We start from the raw sequence: 15231 nt of genomic DNA, 5'->3' as shown, positions 1-15231 counted from the left end.
TTCCAATTTTATTTCTGATGATTTCAATTTGATCAGTAAAGAAATTTATGAAGTCATTACAATTGTACTGAGACTGAATATCTGGTTCAGTTTATGCTTTATTCCTAACCTATTCTGCACAGTACTGAACAAACACCTAGTATTGTTGTGGTTATTTTCTATGATGTTGCTAAAATATGCTGACCTGGCAGCTTTAAGTGCCTGTTTGTAGCTAAAGACACTATCATTCCATGCACCATGAAATACCTCTAATGTTGTATTCTTCCACTTCCGCTCCATTTTCAGAGCTGCTCTCTTGAGAGCATGAGTGTGATCATTGTTCTATAGTGCAGGGCTTTTTCTTGAATTTTCTTTAATCGAAGGGGGACGACACTATCAAGAGTGCTAGAAAAGACTGTTTTTATATTTTCTGTTCTTACATAAAGTTCTTATAGACATTTTGGCTTACTGAGTATGTGAGAATATTCTGGAAGATTATAAGTGAAGCTATCTTTAGTGGTCGAAAGAATAGTTCTAAATGAACAATAGTGTGGTGTAGATTAATTTACATTATCTGATTGCAGCAAACAAGAGATGAGGTAATTATCTGAGATGTCATCATTCTGCGGTAGAATGGAATCAACATCAACTCCATATGACAGAATTAAATCTAGCTTATGATTATAGCGATGAGTTGGTCCTGTCACATTTTGTCTGACTCCAAGAGAGTTGAGAATATCGACAAATGCTAATCCCAATGTGTCATTTTCATTATCTATGTGAATGTTGATGTCACCAACAATTAAAGCTCTATCTAGATTAACTACTAGATCTGATAGAAAAGTTGCAGTTTCACCAAGGAAACCAGAGTATGGTCTGGGTGATCTATACACTGTAGCAAGGACAAAAGATGACCAAGGTTTTTTTATTTATATCTGACTGTGTCACATTAAGCATTATAAGTTCAAAGGATTTAAACTTATATCCTGTCCTCCAAGTAATACCAAAAAGTTCACTGTAAATTATAGCAACAACTCCCATTTCAGATGAGGTTCATGTTTATAACTGTAACCTGGGGGAGTAGATTAATTTAAGGTAATATATTCATCCGGTTTAAGCCAGTTTCAGTCAAACATAGCACATTCAAACTATGATCTGTAAGCATTTAATTTACAATTAGTGTTTTGGTAGAAAGAGTTCTAATGTTTAGTAGCCCTACCTTTATATGATGTTTATTTTCAATTATTTTGTTGTTTTATTTCATGTTTGACCTTAATCCGATTTTTTTCTAAATGATTTAGTGAGAGTTTTTTGTTTGGTTGTTCGGGGAACAGACATAGTCTCTATATGATATCTAAGCAATAAAGTCTCTACTTGCTGTTGTTTATGTGACCTGTATAATGTCTCAAGGCAGCTAGCAGATGTTCGGATTAGCCAATTTGTCTGCTTCCTGACCTGGGCCCCAGTTAGTCGGATACTATGAATACTATGAGCCAAATTACTAGAGAGGAGAGCGGCACCTTTCTTCCGTCTCTATTTAGCATGTCAGGTCTACCCCAAAAACTCTTCCAATTGTCTATAAGTCCTATGCTATTCTCTGGACACCACTCAGACATCCAGCCATTCAATGACACTAATCTACTATAAACCTCATCACCACTATAAGTAGGGAGGGGGCCAGAGCATATTATTGTGTCTAACATCGTTTTTGTAAGTTCACACACCTCTTTAACATTATCTTTATTCTGTCGACTGGCGACTTGCAAAGCCGGACATCGTTAGTGCCGACATGAATAACAATTTTAGAAAATCTACACTTAGCATTAGCCAGCACTTGTATTTTTGATCTGATGTCAGATGCTTGAGCCCTGGAAATGCATTTAACAATTATGGCTGGAGTCTCTATTTCCACATTCCATAAAATAGAATCACCAATTGTTAAGGCTCTTTCAACATGATTCTCAGTGCGTGCATCACTGAGTGGCGAGAATAGATTGGAAGCCCTAACAGGATCAGGAGTGTGGTGTCGCTTTGCTGAGCGAGTATGCTGCCGAGACGTCACCCAAATGCCCTGCTGCGGGGGCTCTAGAACCAGAACCAAAATGTATGTGATGCTCGCTGTTCTACCCGCATCCAAAACAGTATATTCTGGCTTCTCTTTCTCACTGACCTCCACTAGCATTCGAATGCATGTCTCTAACTCATTAGCCTTCTCTGTCAGCCTGACTAATTCCTTACATTTATCAAATGTGAATCACTCACTGCTGACGGAAGAAGCTATAGTAACATGTGGCATGCAGTGCAGAAAGAAATAACATGAGCTGATGCCATGACTTACCGCAAATGTATGTTGTTGTTGTTATGGTTGTTCTTGAGTGGTGAGGGTTTGAGATTGATGTTGTTTGATGTGGTTCCTAATCATTATATGTTTGAGATTGATGCAATAATCTATGTAAAAACAGTGGAGAAAACTAATGCATGCAGTCGAGACACGAGAAAATGGGTGCACGCTGTAAAATACTCGCAGTTGAAACAGTAGAAAAGCATGAAGCACGTGGTAAAATGGCAAAGGATAAAATGATGACAGTATAAGAATAAGCGATGCTAAGCAGGCTAGCAAGCTACAAACACTCATGCAGCGTGTGATTGTCTTCTTTGAAACAGAATTTTCCAGCTGCTCTTTTTTGTTTATTCAAATAAACACCTAGTTAATACAGATTGCAGATAGAATAATTTGAATAAGAATAACTATCTCAGTTAAAGGAATAGTTAGGCCAAAAAATGATTTACTCTCATGCCATCCTAGATGTGCGCGATTTTCTTTCTTCTGCTGAAACCAACCAAATATTTTTGAAGACATGGATTAAACCATTGGAGTTGTACAGATTGCTGCCTTTATGTGCTTTTTGGCGCTTCAAATTTTTGGACCCAGTTGACTTGCATTGTATTGACCTACAGAGCTGAGATATTCTCCTAAAAACTCTTATTTTGTGTTCAGCAGAAGAAATAATGTCATACACATCTGGGATGGCATGTGAGTGAGTAAATGAGAGAATTTAAATTTTTGGTTGAACTATTCTTTTAAAGCAAAATTGTTAAAGGATCAAAAAGAGATGTTAGGCAAAATGTTAGACTGGATTGCCATTCACTTGCATTGCATCTTTTCCATAAATGGAAGATGAATGGTGACTGAGGCTGACATTCTGTTTAACATCTCCTTTTGTGTTCCCTGGAAGAAAGAAAATAATACATGTTTGGAATAAATTTAGAGTAAGTAAATGGTGAAAGAGTTTGAAATAATTTTAGAAATACTAGGCTAAAAAAAATGTGTTTCCTAAGTGCAAAATATATATATATATTTACTTTTCTGTGTGAGATTCCTCCACTTAGATCATCTCAGAGAAAGCACAGATAAGATTACATAAGATTAATGTTTTGCTGACTGTATTACAGATGGTAAATTTTTTCCATCACTTTCTGTGTCTATTCCCAGATCACATTTGGCGGAATGCCAGTGTCTGCCAAGCCCAGCTCAGGGGGCAAAGAGAACTACATCGGCTGCATGGAGGCCATTTATTACAATGGGAACAACATCACTAATCTCGCTCGCAGGAAGAAAGTCGACACCTCTACTTTTGTAATACCACATTTACATATCTATTTTTATCAAATAAACACTGCAGAGCTCTCCAATGCCTTGAGAAGATAATCACTGGCTGCACAGTGGAATTTCTGTTGTTTGGCAGCTTATTACTCTCTGTAAACTCTAAAACATATACTTCTGTTTAAAGTTCCCATGAAATGGTTGACAAATGCAATATTCCTTAATTATTATTTTTTTATTATTACATTTTTTTATCACCTGTAGACAAAAACATGATTTGCTGCTTGCTATTAATGGTCAGAGTTAGGGATGGACAATTTCTTTTCAGTGTGCATTTTAATTGGCAATAATTTATATATACAAGTGTAAAAGATGAGTCATTAGTAAATGAAAGACAGTTAATTTTTCATGCATATATCTGCTGAAAGTTACTTTTGTTAACTTTTACAAGTTCACAGCATAAAAATGGTGCTATATGATTTAAAAGCAAACAGACTAAAAGCCATAAAACTCTCTCCTGAATGGCACTGTCTTTAGAGAAAAATATAAACTGTCATTATTTTTCTTGTGTTTTATGATTTATTGTTGTTTTCAATGATATTCCTAATTTGATTCTTTGTATTATTTATAGTAATCGCAGCTCATCAAGGTTTGCGGTTTTCATATCTCACATTAAATATTCAGTAGTTAAAGTTCCTCTCCTGCATTAAACTTATCCTTCAATGGAGATTTCCTCCCCTTTCCCACAATATGTATGTGTGGACAGTATAGAAGTGAGAAGTCCACAAACAACCATTGACAGGAGGCTTTTATCCACAGTCCCTTTCCATGCTGGAAAAACCAGGTCATACCAGCTGCTCAAACAGGGTCGCTGAATTTTTGCTGGTTCAAAGAGGCCTACCAGCTCTAATCTGCTTCACCAAGATTATCTGCCAGGTTGAAAAGGGGTCTTCCCACTGATAGTCTAGCTGACCAACCATCTAGACCAGTTTGGACCATCTAATGACCATAAATAGCTATCTTGGAGTAGCTAGAAACCATATTGCTGGGTTTAGCTGGATTTTCCAGCATGGTTCCGATGTGAACTTACCAATTTTCCTGTATAAAATTCCCTTATATAAAGTCCCTTTATATTTCCAAAAACAAAGTGCCATTTTTACACTTTTTGAGTAGTGGTAGTTCACCCAATAGTTTGCAATTATTTACTCACCCTCATGTCATTCCAAACCCAGACCAGTATTATTTACTTTCTTCTGCAGAACACATAACACCATGTCAGGCAGAATGACAGCCTCAGTCACTATTCACTTGCATTGCATCTTTTTTCCATGCAATGAAAGTGTATAGTTCTGCAGAAGAAAGATAGTCATACGGGTTCAAACGACATGAGGGTGAGTAAATGGTAACAGAATTTCATATTTGGGTCAACTATCCCTTTAATTTTCTGTCAAAATATTCACCCTCATCCTGTACTGTTTTTATTTCAGCACAACCTGACATTCTCCTGTGCGGAATCACAAACATTCCCGTGTTTCTTCAACTCCACCAGCTCCCTCCAGCTCCCAGGTCGGACCGATGCAGATACTGTCTCAGTCAGACTTCAGTTCCGCACGTGGAACCCAAACGGTCTGCTGTTCTTTACCCCGCTGATGCCTGGGGGTGTGGAGGTCAGTCTGGTGGAGGGCAAAGTCACTGTCCACATCTACGTCAGTCTGGGCAAAAACACGCGCGTGGACATATCCTCAGGTAACATTTTATCTAAAAACGCAAATTGAGCGCTCCTTCATAATTCCAAAGTTTCAAGTTTCTCTTTAATAAACATTAAAAAGAAAATAACTCTCTTAGAGCAATAAACTCTTTTACTGGACTGTCGAAGCACCCAGGGGAAAAGCTGCACTGCTGTGCAGAGAAGGGAGAAAGCCGCTGATATGCGCCGTAGATCCAACAGCAATCGTATTCAGAGATGGGAGGAACAGTGTGTGACACGCAGCTCGCTGCATACACAACCAGTCGGCTCCGAAGAAAATTTCTGAATGAAACAGACACATTTCCCTCCCTTTATACCCGTATGTCCGGGCAGGACATGCAAATTCTGTTTGCCAATTTCTCATTGGCCTTTTCTCATAGATCAGAGATGCAAAAGGCTGTTAAGAGACACCCCTAGTGTCACTTCTTCGACACAACGTCGAAGTGAGCGACAGACGGGGAAGTCAAAATTCTGAGATTAAACATCATAATTATAATTTAAAAAGTCATTTTGTTGAAATAAAAAGTCAAAATGATGATATACAAAGTCAATATTTTGAGATAAAAAGTCAAAATTATGATATAAAAAGTAATAATTATGATAAAAACTCTTAATTATCAGATAAAAAGTCAAATGTTTGAGATAAATGTAGGAATTATGAGAAAATTAAAGTCTTAATTATGAGATAAAAAGTCATAATTATGAGATAAAGTCATAATTATGAGATAACGTCTTGATTATGAGACAAAAAGTCAAACTTTGAGATAAAAAGTTGTATTTATGAGATAAAGTCTTAATTATCAGATAAAAAGTCCAACTTTGAGATAAAAAGGTCATAATTATGAGATTAAAAAGTTATAATGATGAGATAAAATCTTAATTATCAGATAAAAAGTCAAACTTTGAGATAAAAAATCGTAATTATGAGATAAAGTCTTAATTATCAGATAAAATCTTAATTATCAGATAAAAAGTCAAACTTTGAGATAAAAAGTCATAATTATGAGATAAAGTCTTAATTATCAGATAAAAAGTAATTATGAGATAAAAAAGTTATAATTATCAGATAAAGTCTTAATTATCAGATAAAAATTCAAACTTTGAGATAAAAAGTCATAATTATGAGATAAAAAGTTGGAATGATGAGATAAAAAGTCAAACTTTGAGATAAAAAGTCGTAATTATGAGATAAAGTTTTAATTATCAGATAAAAAGTCAAACTTTGAGATAAAAAGTCGTAATTATGAGATAAAGTCTTAATTAACAGATAAAAAGTCAAACTTTGAGATAAAAAGTCGTAATTATGAGATAAAGTCTTAATTAACAGATAAAAAGTCAAACTTTGAGATAAAAAGTCGTAATTATGAGATAAAGTCTTAATTAACAGATAAAAAGTCAAACTTTGAGATAAAAAGTCGTAATTATGAGATCAAGTTTTAATTATGAGATCAAATTCGTAATTATGAGATAAAGTCTTAATTATGAGATAAAAAGTAATCTCATAATTACGGTTTAGTATTTCATAATTAAGATTCAGTATCTCAAAGTAATGATCATTACTTTGCATCTCATTATTCTGATTTAGTATCTCATAATTTTGACTTTTTATCTCATTATGACTTTTTCGTAATTATGACTTTTTATTAAAAAATTATGAATTTTTATTTACCAAAGCACAATTGTTTTTTTTTTATGTGGTGGAAATGGGCTTCCACACTCATGGTGGTCGCCATGTTGAGATCACATGACCAGTCAATAACCCTTCTGTTACTAGACAATTTTAGTGGCGGAATAAATATACAGTATAATGAGGGACAAATATGCCTGCAAATTAGGTATTTCTACAATGCAACATTTTAGATTTGATGTGATTCTGTATCCACAGTTATCAGTATAAAGTCCAAGACTGCTGTTGTATTGACCAGCGGAATGACTCTGTGCACCTTTAAGAATCTAATTTATTGCTACTCATGAAGTAATTTCTCTCTGTAGGCTCTAGTCTCAATGATGGCCAATGGCACAACGTTCACTTCCTGGCACTGGAGAGCATTGCCATGTTGACCATCAACGGAGACGAGATGTCCACAGTGAGAGCTGCACTTCCCATTCAGATCCGGACGGGGGGAGAATATTTCTTTGGAGGTCATTTTAGAAATCTACCTTTATGTAATGTGCATGTGCATTTCGTAATGTCCAACTACTGTATCATAAATTTCGTTTTGAGATTACAATTGCTTCCCCGCTGGGAAAAAAGCATATTAAACCAGTCTAAACTGGTCTCATTGGTCTCCCAACTTGCCAAGCTGGAGTTCAACTTATTCAATCGGTCAGCCAGCTGATCTCTTTGTAGACAAGTACCCAAAACCCCTCTAAAACCATCAAACCAGACCAGTCTAGGAGACCAGCCAAGACCAACATACCATCTTAAGATGGTTTAAGGTGTTGTTTTCAGCAGGGTTTTCCACATAATAATTAAATTAATGAATTGTATTGCTCTCTATACAAAATTAAATAATAGTTACTGCAGGTTTGCTTTCCTGCTGTAAAAAATAAAATTTTTAAACCAGTCTAAGATGGTTTGCTGGTCTTAGATGGTTTCCCAAAATACATCTAAAACTAGCAAACCAGGCCAGCCTGGGAGACCAGCAAAGACAAGCATAATTTATAAAGCTGGTTTAAGATTTGTTTTCAGCATGTTTGTCGACATTATAATTAAAGTTATAAAGTTATGCTGCTCTACAGTAAAACATTTTAAAACATTTTGGTAATGTAAATATAGTGGATAATATTACGTAAGTACTTTCTACATTGAAAAAGTTAGTTTAAGCATGAACTTCTACATTTACAGTATACTTAATTAAAACTATTAATGCACTAGCTTATAAGTAAATATTATTTATGATTATTTGTTATTTTTACAATGCATCATGATGCATCAATCCTAATGTAGGATGTAATCCTAAACCATCTCGTGCTGTATTTATTCGCTAATCTGAGGTAGCTCACAGGTAAATAAAACAAGAACATTTTACTTAAATTTTCGAAGCTGGTGTTCTCAGCATGTTTGAATTATTAATGAGCTTGCATGGTTTCAATGTTTGCATGTTTGTTTGCATTGTTTTTATTGTTGATTTTGCATTTGGTAACTTCTTATTTTGTAAAGTCTGAAGTTCATTTCAGTTCTATTCAAAATTACCCATTCGTGATATAAAAAACACCTGTTTACCTGTTGGTGGTAAGCATCATAGTGTTTTGAACACCAAGTGTTGAGGTCTTCATGCGCAGCTCTATATCATGATTCTGTCACCTGAAATGCAAGATGATGTTGTCTTATTGACTACATAGCAAGCATTAAGTTTCCCATGTGGAAGGCTGTATGTTATCTTGTACATGATTAAACATTTGTTTATAAGGAAAGTTACAAATGTGAAATGTTAAAATGTTCATTTAAATTTTACTTAGTATATTTAAGTACCACGTACATCAGGCTTATAAGTAAAAGTTACTGTAGAAACTCAAACATGTAAGTTAAATGTACTCAGTCAATATTACAGTATGTCATGTAGTATTTTACTTAATTTTATACCAAGTTAAAATGTACTTTTACTTAAAATGTACTAAAAAAACTGTATGCAAAAACTTGCGTAAATCTTATTTTTTTCAGTTTATATACAAAGATTAAATCATAATATAAATCAATTTGGATTGGCTTTCCTGCTTTGCATGATTGCATTGTTTTGTGAGATAATCCGAGGTTACAGGTTTTAATTTTCTTTGTCACCATGTGCAGGATACTTCCCACGGACCGACTTGACTCCATCCCAGCGCTTGTTTCAGGGCTGCATGCAGCTCATACATGTAGATGACCAGCTGGTCGACATGCGTTCTGTGGAGCAAGGCGTGCTGGGTAGCTTTGAGAATGTCAGTCTGGACATGTGTGCTATCATAGACAGGTAATTTATGCTTATAGGAATGTTCCAGGCTCAATGGACAGAATTTGGCATAATGTTGATTACCACAAAAAAATATTATTTAGATCCATCCCTTGTTTATTTATAATAATAATAATAATAATAATAATAATAAAAATATAAAAATAATCACGGTTACAGTGAGAGAAGCACTTACTATGGAATTGAATGGGGTCAGTCCAAAACATAAAAATTCACATAATGTACTTTCATTTGTGTTATTTCATATTTTTGATGACTTTACTATTACTCTAAATACTTTTGACTGGTTGTAAATACATATCCTGCTTTGTTAAAGTAAGCATGCACTATTCTGATATTTTCTCTTTTATATGTTAATGTACGGTATGTGTAAAAAATGCAAGTGTCCCTGTACACATTTATATTCATTCATAAACCACTGGCATCAGATGACTCTGCAAACTAATGCAGAACAGATGATTGCCTTTGATCACATTGTTCAAAGCCGCTACTCTGACTGTCGTTATTTTATTATTTTTTTTGCTCAGTCTCGTCAAAAAGAGTCGTTCATTGCTGTTCAACAAGTCGTAGAACTGATTGATTTATTAGTGTCATGAGGACTTTCTGAGCTGTGAAACTGCTTCAAGAAGCTTATGTAAGCCACATCTGACTCACTTCATCAGAAGTTCCTCAAAGCTCTGTCACGTGTCCTGTCCTGGCCTTGTTTGATCAGGCTGACTTTGTACATTACAGGGTAACTTCTCCACTGATACGATACTTCTGTGGGCAGGATTCATGTGCTGCGGACATTCATTTTTGGATTATGAAAACAGGGCAAACGGGCCAATGATAGTGGTGGAAGTGTTGAATTACCTGTACATGGATTATTATATTACTCGGCGCTTTGTCTAAATGGTTCACTGCATATGTTACTGAATCTATAGAAAGGTGAAACTTGTCCAGGTTGTATTTCTCCACAAAATGAAAATTAAAAAATATTTTTGCATAACTATTTTGGGACCATTACGGGGCATTATTTTCATGACAATTAAGCACGTTTTCCACACAAATTCCATTAGCACAATGTGTCAGCTGTTTTACTTTTGAGGTTTATTTTGTAATTATTATTATTTTCTATGGTGAGTCATTATATATACATTACAGGGTGGAAAAAAATTAAAGTATTACCGTGATATAAATTGTATAATTATAATTGTACTATAATTGTATATGTTGTTATATTAAAATAAATCTATATAAAATAATAAATCTAAATAAATTGAAAATAACTATTAAAATAAAAAGAATTAAATAAAAAATTAATAATTTGTATTTGTACATAATTATTATTATTTTTTTAAATAAATAATTTATAAATCATTTAAATCATTATTTATAATTAATATTTATTTACAGCTAGTAATTATTCTCAGTTGGTTTTTGATAAATAAATAAAAATTTATAATTATTTAAATAATTAACTAAAATTTAAATGTAAATTCTAAAAAGAATAAATATTTATATTTACTCATATATATATATATATATATATATATATATATATATATATATATATATATATATATATAATCATATATTTAAATAATATTTGGTATTAAGAATTTGAGGATAAAATGTGTTTAATTTTCGTAAAAAATAATGACACAATGCAAATAATAATAGTTATATTTTTGTAATATAACCTAAATGGACACTTAATTTTATTAAGTGTCCATTTAGATTTTTCTTTTAAATTGTGGGTGAAATATGACTTGAACAACTTCTTCCAAGTTTCGCGAGATTCACCCAGTCAAGGGTTATCAAAAAAAGTGTTATAATGTCATTTTATTTATTCCAGGAACTGTAAGACACTCCAATGATCCTCATTTTTCCAGACACTTCAATCTACTCTCTTTTCTTAGGTGTATTCCAAATCACTGTGAACATGGAGGCAAGTGCTCTCAGACCGGAGACATGTTTAAATGCGCCTGTGATGGTACTGGATATTCTGGTGCCACCTGCCATAGCTGTAAGCAATTATTTACTCACCATTGTGTTGTTTCAACACCATATATTTTCTTGTTCATCTGGAACACAGAAGTAGTTACTTTTGGAGCTGTCATAATTCCAATGGGATATTTACTTTGTCCATCTATTATAAGCTTCACAGATTGAGCTGAATGGTACATGGAAATAAGCATTGTAGATGTTCTTGCATCGGTTGCTGTTTTGGTGCTGACACTGTGTGTTTCTGCAGCTGTTTACGAACAGTCCTGTGAGGAGTACAAACACTTGGGTCAAAGCTCAGATGCATACTGGATAGACCCGGACGGTAGTGGACCACTCAAGCCCTTCAAAGTCACTTGCAATATGACGGGTCAGAACCAGAAAACATATGAAATTACAGTGATATAAACACAATACAGTGGCTGAATACATTGGAGTTTTAATCTCTGTCTGTCCAACTTGATTAGGCTAATATCACCAAAAGCAAAACTTAAATGTGTCATATCATCAAAAAATAAAATCCGATGCCCGTGTTGCTCATTTATGACAACACTGATAGATCAAACCCATACAATTCCAGTCACTGAAATAAATACCTGAATAATCACTGACTGGTACTTGTATACATTTTGTATATTTCAGAGGACAAGGTGTGGACAACCATTGGGAATGATTTGCCAGCTCAGAGTTCAGTGATAGCAGGTTCGAGTCCTGAAGACAAGACTGTGCTCACACTCAACTACAGCATGTCTGCTGAGCAGGTGACCGTTAAAAACAGAGTGAATGGAGAATATTATATCTGACCAACAGATGCTGCACTTAGTATTCAGGTCACCTGCAGAACTGCTGTTGTAATGGTGTTTTTGGTGTTTTTGTAGGTGAATGCAGTCACCAGCAGTGCAGAGCTCTGTGAACAGCACGTGGCCTACACGTGTTACAAATCACACCTACTATACTCACCAGGTAAACAGATGTGGCGGCTTTAACTGGCTGTACTGTGATGTTTATTCTGTGATTTATTATGTTTAAGCTTCCCAATGAAATTTGATTGCTTGTTCATAGCTCGGGAGACTTTATGGAGTATTAAAGCATCAGCTGTGTCTCAGATCTAACACCTGAAATTCTCAGGAGAAATAAAAATAGATGCAAATGAGAAAATTGTTGACATACAGTCAGGGCTAGACTGGTGATCTGGCATACCGGGCAATTTCCCGGTGGGCCGACACACTTTGGGGCCGAACAGGGGCGGACTGGTCATCAGGAGAACCGAGTGGGCCGTAGGGTCGTCCGCGAAACGTGCCGAATGAGCCGCGATAAGCAAAAATGAGCCACGGGTTATGCAGAATGGACCACAAAACAGCACTGTAATATGCAGAAAAGGACAGCGAACAAGATTTTGAATTATTTGAATTATTATTTGAATTATTAGTCAGTATTCACTTTTCATTCATCAGAGTATGTTATGTGCTATTCTCATTGCTTCTCATTGTTTTAGATGGTTCTCCGTCCACTTGGTGGGTCGGCAGGGGCAATGAGAAGCACTTCTACTGGGGCGGTTCAGGACCAGGCGTGCAGAAATGCGCTTGTGGCATTGAACGCAACTGCACAGACCCCAAATACTACTGCAACTGTGATGCAGACCTGAGACAGTGGTGAGATCTCATTCTTTGCATGTTGTTGTAAAGGAAACAAGTTGGAAACTTGCAACTGGAACTTTGAAATTATATGCAAAGCTACTCGTCTCTCATCTTTTACTCACCTTCATGCCATTCCAGATGTGTATGACTTTCTTTCTTCTGCTGAACACAAATAAAGATTTTAAGAAGACTATTTCAGCTCTGTAGGTCCATACAATGCAAGTGAATGGTGACCAAATGACTCCAGTTGTTTAATCCATGTCTTCTGAAGCGATCCAATCGTTTTGGGTGAGAACAGACCAAAATGTAACATGTACATGTACAACTTGCCATTGCAGTCTCTAGGCACAATCATGATTTTATTTTCTAGTGCTTGACACATGCACAGAGCGCTAGAAGGCAGAGGAAGTCTAATCGAGCTTGAAATCATGATCGCCAAGGACACTGCTGATGTCAAGATTTATGGTGAAAAGGAGTTACATTTTGGTCTGTTCTCTCCCAGAACTGATTGGATGGCTCCAGAAGACCAGGACTAAACCACTGGAGTTGTAAGGATTAATTCTGTGCTGCCTTTATGTGCTTTTTGGAGCTTTGGTCACCATTCACTTTCATTGTATGGACCTACATAGCTGAGATATTCTTCTAAAAATCTTTGTTTGTGTTCTGCAGAAGAAAGAAAGTCATACACGTCATGAGGGTGAGTAAATGATGAGATCATTGTCATTTTGGTGTGAACTATATCTTTAAATCCTGGTAGCATTTTACAGTTATGAATGAAGATTTGATAACACTGTATGCTGCATTGCACAATGTAATGTTGCCCCCTTGTGGTCAATAATTATTTCTCTGAACTGTGTTTCTTCAGGAAAGAGGATGCAGGTCTGTTGATGTATAAGGATCATCTGCCTGTCAGTCAGGTGGTTGTTGGGGACACACACCGTTCTGGATCTGAAGCCAAACTCACTGTTGGACCTCTCCGCTGTCAAGGAGATCGTAAGTGCTAATGTTCTCAAATGGATTAACTTCAACATACAACATGATTTAGCCAAGCAGAACATGTTACTGGATATTAATGTGCTTTATTGGTCCTGAAGTACAATGTTATTGAACAAACCTTTCCCCATTCCTACACTTTAAGGCTAGGTCTACATTAAAAATATGTTTACGTAATACTCTATGTCCACACTGACTTTTTCATACATTTTCCAAAAGTTGCTTATCCACAATATGAAAACACTTAAATACCCTTACTGCGCATGCAAAAAAATCACTTGTCCTCGTGTTTCGTCACCAGAAAGCAATTCAGAGTAAACATGGTGTCACATATGAAGGATTGGAATGTGAAAGATGTACAACGTAACATTTGTCTTTAACAACGCTCTCAAAGTGAATAACAGGCGCAATAATGCCGCTACAATGTGGGCGCCATCTTGATTGTTTTGGGTTGAATGGATATCACAACACTGCATCACATGACAGCAAATACGTCATCATTTCCAGATATCTCCCTCTTCCCTGTCCACAATAAAACACGAAGATAAAATTAATCAACTTGGGAGAGCATTTTCAAAAAGCTCAGATTTTGGTGACATAAACACTGCCTCAGTGTGGACGAAAGGCCAAAACGCAGAGAAAAAGATGCTATTTCAAACGAAAACGTATTAGTGTGGACGTAGCCTAAGCCCTAATGTTGTCGTTACTGGAATAATCAAGTTGTCTGAATTGAAACATTACTTGAAATGTCACGTTTTGGGCTTATTACCCAAATATCTAAGTTCCTTGAACTTACTGTATTTTTCAGAAAAATCCATAGATTTAAGATATTAAGTGTTAATAACTCAAACTATTGAACACAAAATTAAGAATATGGGTAATACCCACAATGCCTTGTGATTGAATTATGTAATAAATGATCTGTGTGCCCTTTGGTCAAGTTGGACTGTGTTAACACTATCTCAGTTCACCCTGTTGAGCATGTGCAACTGAAGTACAGTTGTCTATGCATTTCTATGGCAATACGTTTATTTAATAATTGATTGAGGAGCACGGGGCCGGACTGGAACAGCGCACACCCGGTCCCCAATCAGCCTGATGGGGCGTGCGAGGGATAAAGGCAGTCGGTATCGACAGTTCGAGAGAGAGAGAATTACAGGCAGATGCCCTGTATGTGTATGTGTGTGTCTTTTTATTAATTAAATATTACTTATATTGTTAAGCCAGTTCTCGGCTGCTCCTTTCCCTTTAACCCCCTTAAATTGATGTAGAATAAGTTATATCTTCATTATTTAAGATGTGTTATTGTATGACCTAATTTTGAGTCCTTTT

At 35.6% G+C, this 15231-nt stretch overlaps 1 protein-coding gene across 1 annotated transcript in view; it reads left to right on the top strand.

Annotated features, from left to right (window-relative positions):
* The window catches only part of LOC127649617 (contactin-associated protein-like 2), a 71265-nt gene that overhangs the window by 38637 nt on the left and 17397 nt on the right, over positions 1-15231 (top strand). Inside the window, exons 7-16 of the mRNA XM_052134816.1 lie at positions 3473-3616; positions 5071-5329; positions 7323-7472; positions 9121-9283; positions 11185-11291; positions 11520-11639; positions 11912-12030; positions 12148-12232; positions 12765-12921; positions 13772-13899. Coding sequence (XP_051990776.1) covers positions 3473-3616; positions 5071-5329; positions 7323-7472; positions 9121-9283; positions 11185-11291; positions 11520-11639; positions 11912-12030; positions 12148-12232; positions 12765-12921; positions 13772-13899 — 1432 coding nt within the window. The remainder of the gene's footprint in view (positions 1-3472; positions 3617-5070; positions 5330-7322; positions 7473-9120; positions 9284-11184; positions 11292-11519; positions 11640-11911; positions 12031-12147; positions 12233-12764; positions 12922-13771; positions 13900-15231) is intronic.

Source organism: Xyrauchen texanus, chromosome 9, assembly GCF_025860055.1.
Source record: "Xyrauchen texanus isolate HMW12.3.18 chromosome 9, RBS_HiC_50CHRs, whole genome shotgun sequence".
Lineage (NCBI taxonomy): Eukaryota > Metazoa > Chordata > Actinopteri > Cypriniformes > Catostomidae > Xyrauchen > Xyrauchen texanus.
Note: the sequence above shows the minus strand (reverse complement) of the source record. Positions and strands in the feature narration are given on the sequence as shown.